A 12,607-nucleotide genomic window follows, 5' to 3' on the forward strand; every position below is an offset into this window, starting at 1 on the left:
ACCACCACATTCTGATTCCGTAAACAGATTACGAAGGGAAGCATTTGAGGTGTGCCAAGGAACTCACCCTTGTGGCAGCCGTGGCCGGTGGCTCCCGGGGGACATCCGCAGGCGCCCGTCCGGTGGTGGCAGGGCCGTCCCGCGGGGCAGCGGCAGCGCCGCGCGCACCCCGCGCCGTACCGGCCCGGCAGGCAGGCTGCGGGGACACCGACCCATCAGGGACAGCAAGGGGACAGAGCCACCCGCTGCAGCCCTGCCCACTCAGAATGTCACACTCGCTGCCCCAACAGGCGCTGACCGCCAAGAGAATACTGTGCGTTAGACCTGAGGGCGCGGGGAAGGCTTCCAAAATGGAATGATGGAACTGGGATTGTGGGTGTGGAGTTTGAACAGAAGTGCGTGATATCACATGGTGGAAAACTTAAGAGTTTAAAGTATTAACAGATAAAGTTTTAGAATACAGTAATTTATAGTATCAAATATAATTAGAATATAGTATATATGGAATATATATGTAGGAAAGGCACTTTGTGCTGTTCTTGTGAGCCAGCGAAGGCTTCCTGAAGATAAGGAAAGTCCTGTATCTCTCCCAAGGAAGACACCAAGGCTATCCCCATGACAACATGATGGAAGAGAGAAAGTTAAAATAAACAGACTCTAGCTGGCTCACAGAATGACGTGGCTCCTTGTTCACCTATTGAGAACTTCGTTTCTTTATGACCAATGGGCAGTGAATGTGTCTGTTAAGTAAATGTAAATATCTTGAAAAATTATAAAAGCAACATGTTGCTATAATAAATCTCTCTTATACACTTTTCTGGTGGAGCCTTGGTGCTTTGCGCCATGCCGCGCTCTACAGCGACATCTATATATTTAGAATATAGATGTGGTATTTACATTCTCTGAACATGATCTTTTTTGCTCAAGGTTTTTCTCTTGGGAAGCTGAAAGGCAGAGAGAAGCCTCAGAGAAAAGGAAAACAATTCCTATCTCATTTGCTTCTCCTGTGTTTGGCTTATGTGGAATGAGTTTGGAGATTGTTTTACTCAAGGTGATTGTTTGATTGGACTCCAGTGTGAGTTGTTTTAACTCATTGGCCAATTAGGGCCAAGCTGTGTCGGGACTCTGAAAGGAGTCAAAAGTTTTCATTATTATTATCTTAGCATTCAGTAAGTATCTGTTCTGTATTCTCTAGTATAGTATAGTATAGTATAGCATTCTTTAATATAATATAGTATAATAAAGTAATAAATTAGCCTTCTAATAAGATAGAGTCAGATATATCATTCTCTCCCCTTGTCAGTGGGCCTAAATTTACAATATATAGTAATATATATAAAGCAAGATAGAAGTTTTAGGCTAGAAGCTAGTCCTCTTTCTTCACCTTCTTCTTCATGGGTTTGTGTGGTATTATGTAATTAGACAAAACAGTGCACATAACAAACCACAAGTAGTTAGTTATTAAGTTAAAAATAAAAAATAATTTAAGTATCATTTCTTAATTAGACAGTTTATCCTTAAAAAAACCTTATAAAAATACAACTCCATTTTTAATTTATTAAAATAAAATACTATAAAACTCATGCACCCACCCCTGCGAGCACCCCCAGCCCAACCCCACGGAACGAGGGTGTGGAAATGCCCAGCCACAGCCATGAGCTTGGCTTTGGGGGGACGTGCACCCCAAGCTGAGCTGTCCCCTCATCACTCACGTTTGTCACAGTGCCTCCCTCGCCACCCCCTCTCGCAGTGGCAGGCTCCAGTCTGGGGGTGGCAGGACCTGCCGTGGGCGCAGTCACAGCGCTCCTCGCAGCGCTCGCCGAAAAATCCTGGGGGGCAGCCTGGGGGCAAGCAGAGACAGCAACGTTCCACCTGCTGGGGCATTGATCTGCAAGGCTCAGGCCACAGAGTGCAGCAACCAGGCTGCTTCTAGTTACTCTTATTAGCACCCTCAGGAGTTCATCAAGGTTACCTGTGGCATTCACTTTTTCTGGAAAAATCCCTTTGCCCAGGATTTTTCTCCTGGGAAGCTGGGAAGCCTCAGAGAAAAAGGAAAACAATAATTATCTCATTTGCTTCTCCTGTGTTTTCCTGCTTTGGAATGTGTTTGGAGATTGTCTATCACAGGTGATTGTTTTATTTGTTTCTGCTGTGGGTTGTTTTCACTCTTTGGCCAATCAGGGTCAAGCTGTGTCAGGGGCTCTGGAAAGAGTCACAAGTTTTCATTTTTATCTTGTTAATCTTCTGTAAGTATCCTTTTTGTATTCTTTAGTATAGTTTAGTATGGCATTCCTTAATATAATATAGCACCATAAAATAATAAATTAGCCTTCTGAGAGCATGGAGTCAGATTCATCACTCCTCCCTTAGTTGGGTCACCCCACAAATACAATAGTTACCAAGACATAAACTGTGCTAAATTAAGGAAGAAGAGGCTGAGAAACAGAATACCAAGACTGCAAGAACGAGATAAAACAGAGGGCTGTGAACCACCTGGACTGTAACCAATACTCTGAGAAGTGCATGCAGAACACATGGACAAGATAGAAGCACCAGTCAAGAAGTGTGTAATTAGCATGTGCAGTAGTTTGTAGAATGTGGTATAATCTGAACAATAAATGGCTTCTGCTTAATCATATTGGTTAGTCCTACAGGAGTCCTGCTTCCTGCATCCTGTTGCCTGGGGAGCAGCTTCCACTGGCCACCAGCCAGGATCCTCCCTGCCTGAGCTCCTGCTTAGGAGGATATTTAGCAGATTGCATGGCCAGAAAATATCAGTAAAGATATTAAAAATATTAGACGCAGTTAATGCTGGCTGCTAGTGAGTGCACCGGAAAGTTTGCAAAGAATGAGTCACAGCCTGGACTGCAAATCCAGACAGGTCCATGGAGAGGGTGATGCTGTTTGCTTTGAAACAACTCTGCACACAGGGACAGATGTTTGAGCAGTGTGAACTGTGCCCATGAACTGCCAGCAGGCAGGGGACAGAGATAGGAGGAGATAAAATTATTTCAACAAGAGCATGGTTGGAGAGAGACTTGCCTGTGGGTCTGAGATGGGGTGAGAGTGCACAAATCCTGACTGGCCTGCAGGATACTGGAAATTTAAGATAAAAAAATAGAAAACTGGCAGAAATGGCTGATGGTTCAAATGAAGGATGTGCAGAAGGAGCTGCCCTTACCAATATCACAGCGGTCCCCGGTCCAGCCAGCGTGGCAGAGGCACTTCCCTGAGGGCTGGTCACACACCCCATGGTGGCAGCTGCAGTTCTGCTCACAGCCCTCTCCGAACTGCCCGGCTCCACACTCTGAAATGGGATGGGGAGGATGATGAGGGCCAGGCTGCAGCAACCTCAGCAGGAACTCCCTCATGCCCCTGCAATATGATGAACCACCTAAACTGGGCTTAAAAACCTTCAGTGAAGGAAACTTTGAAGCCTCCTTTAAGAAAATTCTCTAGAAATACACCACTTTCCTCTTTAAGCCTTTCTTTCCTTCTTTCTCCTTAAATGGAGCTCATTACCTGTCTTCCCTGTTCCCAAGGGACAAAGAATAGATAATTTCTCTCCTCTGCCAGCAAATTTCCAGCACCATGGATATGTTCAAGTTCCAATATCATGTCTCATTTCTGACTAAACACCCCCTTTTTTTTTTAACTTCTCCCCACCTGTTGTTTTCCATCCTTTTTCCTCTCGGTCATCTCAAACCAGACCCCAGCACAACTGAACTTCTTTCCAGAGTGACTGAACCGAGGTGCTGGAGGGCTGCAGGGGGTGGTGGCACTCACCCAGCTCACAGGCTGTCCCTGTCCAGCCCTGGGGACACTGGCACTGGCCGCTCACAGGGTCACAGGTGGCCTGGCCGTGGCACAGGCAGCGCTGCAGGCAGTTTGCTCCGTACCACCCTGGGGGACAGGCTGCAAGGGGAGACAGGGAAAACCTTCCATCAGGAGGTGCAGGAGAAGGACACAGGTTCAACACCACCTCTCCCACCTTCTGGAAGGTGTTGTGGGAGGTACAACCAAGCAGCAATGGCAAGACAACCAGTAAGGAATTGCTCTGATCATTGTAAAGCTGGTCTGGAACAAAGTAGGTGATGAAGTGAATTAGTGATTCACCAAATAACCTTGAGACTTTCTGTTTGTACCTACAAAATCCATTTTTTTTGTTCCTTCCAGCTTTCTCAACACTGGGGAGTGCAGCTCCTGATTTCCCTGTCCTCAGAATTTCTTTGTACAGTCCTCCTACAATCACAGCTCCTTCTCTAACTGATCCTGCTGCCCACAGCTGGCTGATGACATTTCATCATTTACCTGATTTTAATTAGAGAAGTCTATGAATTCCTATCACAACCAGTTGCTATGGATAGAACATAATTTTCTGGAAAAACATCACACAGCTCTGCCATATGCTAGAGTGACACCTCTTTAAGACAGAAACAGGGACAAGATCTGCCTTTGAAAAGCACAGGCACCAGTGGATGGCTCCTCAAGTCTCACATAATTATTCTACCTCCTCACTTCAAAGAGAAAAGAAATCTCCATACGTGTATTTGAAGAGAAAAGGTGTATTTGAAACAGCTTTTGTAACTTTCATTTTGGTTTTGTATTTGTGGCCTTCGGACAAAACAAAAATTTAGGTACATGTCATCAAGAACTGCTTTGTGTCTTCCCAATTTTTTATTCCTTCATGGAAGGATTTAAAAATTCACATCAAGTTTTGAAAGGGGAATGTGCTAAATTTAAATATCACTCTACCCCTGCCAGCTTTCATCCCCTTTCCCTAGCAATCCCCTTGGGATGCTGAAGGGCAGTGTCTGAGTGGAGGTGCTGACTCCAAATCCCTGCTCACCAGGGATTGGTGTCAGATGTCACCCACAGCAGCATTCCCAGCTCCATGGTACTGCTGCCACCCCAGGGACCTCATGGGGAAGGCACAGAACAAGGAGTTCTGCAATGGGGATGGACAGACTTTTCCTACTGCCTGGGATGCATGGATTAGGATGTGCAGTGCAAGCCACAGTGCAGCCTTTCTTTGCCAGCCTCTTCTTAAGGCTCTGTGGAGCTGGGCTTGTGCTTAAGCCTCATGTATGGCTCTGATTGCCAAGGCTGGAAGGCTCAATGCCTTTCACATGTTCTGGATTTAGGCTCTGTCTGGAACAGCACAAGGTAATGCCGAGGATCAGTCTGGTGCATGAGACAGCAAAGCAGCCCAGGGAAAAGAAACAGAGCTTCATTTCAGCATCATAATTGGGAGTTTTATGGACCTTTTCTCCCTTCATCAGCCTTCCAAATCAGCTCTCTTTCCAGTTTATGGCTGTTTCACCCCTCTGCCCTGTGCACTCTGGGATCCTACAACACAGTGCCACGGATTAATTTAATGGACCAATTCACGTCACCGCAGATCCAAACCCAACCACAACACAGGGCAACGAGCTGAGAGCTAAAATACCAGTGGGCTTTCCCCAAACACAGGTTTTATTTTTCCCCCCTAAAATCCAGAGGCAGGGGTTTGAATTTCCAACTGTACCTTCTTGGCAGGTGGCTCCTTTCCAGCCGGGGCCACAGAGGCACGTCCCGGTTTCGTGGTGACAGAGAGCTCCATTGTGACACTGACAAGTGCTCCTGCAGCCCGGCCCGTAGCTGTTCCCCTGGCAGGCTGCAATGACAGAATTCCATAAAACCCCGTCAGGAAGTGTCCAAGGAAGCACAGAGCACAATGCAGTGCCAGGGAAATCAGGTTGGAGCTGTGCTCCAGTGACACTTTTCACTTCATAAGGTGCCTAAGTCCATATAAAATCACAGAATATTAAGGTTGGAAAAGATCTTCGAGATCATCAGTCCTTTGGCCAAATACCATCATGATCCTTAAACCAATCACAAAGTGCTGTGTCTACTTGCTTTTTGCACACTTCAAGGAATGGTGACTTCATAATTCCTGGAAATATACATTTATATATAAAACCCCATATATTAGCCATGTCTGACTCTAGAAACAATAATAGAAGCATTTAGGTTTGAAAAGACCTTTAAGATCATCAAGTTCTACTGTTAACTCAGCACTGCTAAGTCTACAATAGCAGCCAACACATAAACTGCAAAAGGCATTTAAAAAAATGTTCTGCAAATTAAGGTCACATAAACTGAAACTGCTCTGCAACACTCTGCAGTTTAGAGATAATGTGCCTTATGAAAGCCTAACCTAATAATGTGGGTTAAAAATATGTATCACAGCCCATTCTGGAGAGGTTTCTATGGAGGGGCTGGATCACTGGGGGTGATGGATCAGCTGTCATCCCCTGCTCTACAGAATGTCTTTGTGCTAAACTAATGGTCCAGCAGAACTGCCAGCCTGACAGAGCCCGTATTTATTTGCATCCTGGTCAGAGAACTGACAACTTCATTGTTTTCAGTGTTCATTTTTCACAGCTGAGTGCCTGTGCTCAGCCAGACTCTCATTCTTTGGTCAGAGAGGGGTGATATTTTCAATGAGTTTGGCTAAGCAGCTGGCTCCCAGGTGAAAACTTAACGCAGTCATCTGGTAAGCAAACGCTCTGCTTTCAGTGCTGCAGCCTGTGAAAAATGGCAGTGATAAAATTCCTGCAGTCTCCACTGCACTGGAGATTTGGATAGCTTTGGATGGTGGAGAACAGACAGTTCTGCTACCCTGTTTTCTTCAGATATCACCCAAAATAATACAAAGGGTGTTGGTGGAGCTCATTGCCTCCTTGCACGGTTTTTGTTCTGCATTGCAGGGGCTCCTGTCAGAGCCTCTCATCCCTGCAGCACCTCTGGCATGCACTGGAGAGGCAAACAGCCTGGATCCCTGATCCAGGAGAGTGTCCTGCACTTGCTGAATGTGACATCTTCCAGGTTTCACAGCCAAACAGTGAATTTTCACCCAAACTTCTCTGCCTTTCAGGGTGTCAGTGAACACAATGCAGTGCTGTGGGAGAGCAAGTCCCTGGAGACAGAAGGGAGGTGTGAAACCACCTTGATCTTGGAGGTGAGCTTGGTTGACAGCCTCTGACCCATTCTCAGCCCTTTTCTCCTCATTTGAGAAAGGCCTCCAGCTTCCCAGCCTGGTTCTCAGACACCATTTCTCCCTGGACTTCTTTTCTACACTGCTCGTTCTTGTCATCACTTGGACCCCATCCATGTTGAAACCACAAGAAAGAGCAGGAGCTCAATCCCATCACAGCTAAAAGTTTGCTCTGTAAATGAAGCTTGGTTGCCAAGTGAAAAGTTCGGCACATCTACAGAGCTCTGGCTCGGGTTTTGGGAGCAGAACTAAATATTTCCACAATACAGACCAGAACTATAGCACAACCAAGCCAAAGGAAAAACCAGCTCATCACCAGATCCCTTGACTGGTTACCAGTGGTTTGTGGGAGGTTTTTGGAGTATGTGTGCAAAGCTCTTGTTACACTTACCAAAAAGACAATAGGGTGTTTCTGTGAAAATTCTGGTAAGAACGCAGAAATTGGTGGAGAAGAAAATTTTAACTATTCTACTGGGTAGACACAAATGTTTTGCTTCCTGGTGGGACAATCCTGATTTTCAAAGTATTTTTGTGAAGATTTAGGAAAAAAGTGATACTGAAGCTATTTAATGGAGTCCCACATCTGAATGTACAGATATCCCTGGGCATTTTCCTTCTTCACGATGAGAGAAAAGACATAACTTAATCCAAAGGTTTAAATTAATAGATTTCCTCCTGGTTCAAAATTTTCCTCTTAGTGTCTTTCCTCTGCAAGAGGAGGATTTATTTGTTTGCAGTCTTTAAAATTCCTTTTTGCATGCAGAGTAAGGAACACATGAAACTGGAGACTTTTCTTCCAGTGTAGAAGTCAACAGCCATCAAAACAGGAGAAAGGAAAATGATGGGCTCTAATGTCCTATAGGGTGTCCAATAGCTTGGATTTCAAGTGACTTTAATGGATTATTCTCCACAAAATGAAGCTTTAGCTTTAAAAGAACAGGGAATCTGCATATTCAAGTGCTCACACACCACGAAATGTCAAACCCCTGTTATCAGTGCCTCTGGCTGAGCACATTTTTCTGTAGTTATTTGTTTTTCAAACCAGTGTGGTCTCTTTTTTTACCACAAGGAGCCACTTCAGTCAAGATTCTGCTGAGCTCCAACAGCCCCAGAAAGAGGCATGTTTAGTATACTGACAGAATTAAGGCAAAATTCAGATGTTGAATTGTGTACATCTGCTACAGACCATATGCAGCATGAGATTTTTGGAGGGTTTGGTTGGCTTTTTTCAAGTTTGCAAACTTTGGAAGAATTTGCAGTGAATCAGAATGGTTTGGGTTGGAAGGGGCCCTAAAGATCATCAATTTCCAAGCCCCCTGTCAAGAACAAGGATGCCCTGTCATGATCAGGTTGTTCCTTGCATCCAATCTGGCCTTGAAGACTTCCAGGGATGGGGTATTCAGAAAGGAAGGTTACATCACTATCACAAAGAAATGCCAAATGTCAGGTCAAAAACCAAAACCAAAACCAAACCAAACCAACAAAACCAAAACAAACAAACCCAAAACAAACAAACAAACAAGAAAAGAAAAAAGAGAGAGAGAGAATAGGCAACATACCTTTCCTAAGCCTCTTTCTTGGAAACCTAAAATACCTCAGGTGGACACTCCGAAAAATCCCCAAATAAAATCTCCAAGCACAAACTGAAGCTGAGGCAGAGCTTGCTTGGCAGATTTCAGCCCAGATTAACATAATTCATTTTCAAACAACTGAAACCCAGGGTCTGGTAATGGAAAGCATTAGGCAGCTTCAACAAAAGGCATCACTGTCCGTACTGCCTGTAATTAGATAGCAGAGTATAAAACTCACTGCATGGCTGGCTTAGGATCAATTCAAATCCCATGATGCCAAAATTATTCCTCAATATCCTCCAGCACATTGCCTGCAATCTGATTACTTCCACACGAGTGCTGTCCTTCCAGCTGCTGGAGCTGGTGGGTCCCAGGAACAGGCAAGGTGAATATTAAACACCCTGGGAGGATGGGGAGGGCTGAGCTCCCTCCCACCTGAGCAGCTCTGGAGCAGCGAGGATGTAAAATCAAAATGAAGATCCCTCACTTGGCCAAGAGGAAAGGAGGAGACAGCCTGCACTGTGAGCTGACCTCTCACTCATGGAGGCCTTGGGGGCTTTGGCACCTTCACCAGCAGGAGGAATAACTCAGCCCAGCATGAAGCTCTAATGGCTCTGGCACAAGACAATAAATAGGGTTGCTTCCCTAATGTGAGCAGAGCAGGGCACCAGAGGCCATGGAGAAGGAGCTGCAACTCTGAATTGAATTGAATGAAATATACAGCAAAGCTTCCCATCCCTAATGCTAAGGACTGGGGAAGGGGCAAGGTGACACATTGCCAATGCTGTGGCAGGAAAAACAGGCTGTGACCAAGGAGCAAATATTGCACCTGTTCAGCAGCAACTCTTCTGACCTGTGGGATGGGAAAGTGACCATGGGCTGCTTCTGTTCTGTGCTCACTCCACTAATCCACACTCAAAGGCTGTGCTACCACAGCATCTTCAGGTGGAGAGCCAAGTGCTCCTCTGGGAGGGCATGAGGAGGCAAAAACCTGCAGTGGTGGGATGTAAGGAAAAGTGTCTAAAATGGGGAAGATTCAGCAGAACTGACCCACCTGTAAACAACAGAGCCAAGGATTTTGCAGGAGAAGATGGGCTGTGTTGAGTGGTGGGGGAAAATATTATGAAGAGCAAGCACTGCCCTCAAACAGGGCTGATGATAAAATAGTGTATGGCTGAAGAACAGCACTGCCTCAATACAAGCCACATTTCTCTCTATTTTCTAAAGTAAACCACTTTTCTATTGCAGAAAGCCATGACCTATGTATTAAAGTGTTCCCTCCCAGAGCTGGCTCACTGTGAAGCAGCCCCGGAGCCCAGCTCTGCACCCCAGTCCTGCAGACAGCACTCATATTTTCAAAAGGAAGCTTAGACCATGACATCATCCTAAAGGAAAACAAGGAAGCTGAGAAGCTAAAACCTGAAAATCTTAAAAAAGCCCACTTATTTGCTAAACTTTGCAAATAGGCTCAGTGATCTCTATATGTAACGCTATGCAGCTAAAGAAAATTACCTAAATTCCCATGAAATGCAATGAAAAATTTCTCAGAATAGCCAATTTTATACATGGATATATACAAGCACTTTGTTGGCTTAAAAATTGTGGGATAATCAACACTTTTGAACACATAGGAAGCTGAAATTTATTTTAAAACAAATAATTTCCCTAGTAATTATTAAAAACCTATTTTGTCACACTCAAATAACAAAATAGTCCCAGGTCTGATTTTTCCACTTTGCACATTTTGTAATCTGACACTTTATAATTGATAATTAGATGAGATACACCAGAAACAGATACACAACATTTACTCTCTTAATGTCACACAAAAATAAAAAAGCAGGGAGCTGTCATATGGCAGGAGACAGCTCTGCTATTTAAAACCTGATGCTTATCGTGTTTGATGAGTTAAAAAAACAAACTATTAGAAAGAGCTGGCGATTTAACACAGCCACCAAAAATTGTTCCTTTTTTGGGCATATTTGGGAAGGGAGGTGAGCTGTCTGGAAGAGCGTCCTGCAGGGCACTGTCCCATTCCCAGAGGAGGTTTGGGGTGATTCTGTTCTGTACTCACGCTGCTCGCAGCTCTCCCCCAGCCAGCCTGGCAGGCAGTGGCACGAGCCCAGCACGTGGTCACAGCCAGCAGCATTCTTGCACTTGCACACCTGGTGGCAGTCAATCCCAAAGAATCCGTCTGGACAAGCTGGAAATGCAAAACATTCCTTTTTAGCACAGTTTTTCTGCACAAACTCCACCTTGTCTTTCCACGGATTCTTAAGAAGCGAAGTCGCACCAAGGGTTAAGCCTGCCCAGTTCTGCTACAGTGCATCTTGGAAAAATGTGACCCCTTTACACAAGCAACAGATTCCTGCACAGGGAAACAGGGCTGAGAATATTGAAAAGCCATAAAACAAGTGAAAGAATGGAGCTGGGTTCACACAAGCTGCTCCTTGTGCCTCTGTAATGGACAGAGGAAATAATTCAACACAACACCAGACTCCAGGGCCGTCCCTGCTGACCTTCCTCCCTTTGGAAACTCAAAACTTCTGCTCCCATTTACTGTCCTGACACTTTTCTAAAGATTCTTTAACAGTGAACCTAAGCTACAGTGGTGCAGTTCAGTGCTGGAATGAAAAACTGGCAAAGTGAATGAGCAGAGAAAGCCAAGACAAATTAAAAGTAGCAAAACAACCCCAGGGAGCTGAAGGAGCTCTGCACCTACATCTGGAACTGAACCTGGACTAAGGAAGAGCAGCCCCATGGATTCAATTTTTATCTGTACCGGTGCTGACAGCAGTGAACATAAGGATCAGTGCTTGTCAGTGGGCCACATCATACCCCAAATGCTGCATTACAAGAACAATAAGGCTGCTATGCAGAGTTTAAAAATATATTCTCCATTTAGCCTTAATTTAACTTCTCTGTGTGTGTTTAGATTATATAAGTGCATATATTATGTCACACAGTACAGTATCTTATGCTACACTAAATAATAACAGATCTATAGATACACAACTGCACATCATTCTTTCCACAGAATCCCTGAATCAACCTCAGGAGTGATGGTGCTCACAAAATAAGCAGCAATTCAGTAAAATAAGCAGTAAATTCAGTAAATAAGCAGTAAATTCAGTAAAATAAGCAGTAAATTCAGTAAATAAGCAGTAGTTCAGTAAAACTTGTCTCTTTGTCCTCCTTGTTCAATATAAACTCTTATTTAAAATCCATTTCTTACACTTCTACCATGAAATCAGAATGATTTCTGGATTCCCAAGAGAATCTTACAATGATTGCCACCATCTACACTGACCAACAGCCCTCCACACTAATTCACAGCTCTCTACCAGGTCAGAGTAACACTGGTGTCATCCAAGAATGGTTTAGGCTGAAAGGGACCTTAAGGATCACCTGCCATCAACGCCCCTGCCATGGGCAGGGACACCTTCCACTGCTGCTGCAGCCCCATCCAACCTGGCCTTGCACATTCCCAGTGAGCTCTCAGTGTTCATCTTCCACTTCTGGACTCTTCTGTCCCTTTTTTTGCCACTCACATACAGAAGCTGACTGGTGGCACTGCTAGCAGCATCCACCAAAAATGATTCATTTTCCTCTGGTAATGCGAGACCTTGTGAAGGAACAGACATTATTTCATCAGTGTTCTGCTTGTATCACTTGCTGCTTTCAAGAAAATTCAAAGGAAGCCTTTCCTAAATTGCTCTCACAGACTGAAATAATTTCTTTGTAGATTATTTTGTTTTCAGCCTTATTTGCAATCGTTACCCGCTCTGCAACTGAAACAGTTTTGCTGCTTTTGAAACTCCTTTGAAAGAGTCACAAGATTCACAAGGTTCATTTTCACAAAGCACTGAGCAGAGCTGAAAGACGGAGCAGGCATGTAGCACCTTCAGAAATGTCTAATTTTCTTTCACAGAGTGTCTTGATAGCTTTATTCTTCCCCATCATTATTACATGTGACCACAGCACAACTGCAGAGGCA

At 44.6% G+C, this 12,607-nt stretch overlaps 1 protein-coding gene across 1 annotated transcript in view; it reads right to left on the bottom strand.

The window, feature by feature from the left end:
* Positions 1-12,607, bottom strand: part of LOC128940680 (multiple epidermal growth factor-like domains protein 6) — a 191,027-nt gene that overhangs the window by 17,879 nt on the left and 160,541 nt on the right. Inside the window, exons 24-29 of the mRNA XM_054282277.1 lie at positions 10,685-10,813; positions 5,528-5,656; positions 3,787-3,915; positions 3,182-3,307; positions 1,713-1,841; positions 68-196 (exon numbers count right to left, since the gene is read on the bottom strand). Of these exons, the coding sequence (XP_054138252.1) occupies positions 68-196; positions 1,713-1,841; positions 3,182-3,307; positions 3,787-3,915; positions 5,528-5,656; positions 10,685-10,813 (771 nt within the window). The remainder of the gene's footprint in view (positions 1-67; positions 197-1,712; positions 1,842-3,181; positions 3,308-3,786; positions 3,916-5,527; positions 5,657-10,684; positions 10,814-12,607) is intronic.

The sequence above is a fragment of the Melozone crissalis genome, unplaced genomic scaffold (assembly GCF_028551555.1).
Source record: "Melozone crissalis strain CALT ecotype California unplaced genomic scaffold, PUWL_Pcris_2 ptg000034l_1, whole genome shotgun sequence".
In the NCBI taxonomy this organism is placed as follows: Eukaryota; Metazoa; Chordata; class Aves; order Passeriformes; family Passerellidae; genus Melozone; species Melozone crissalis.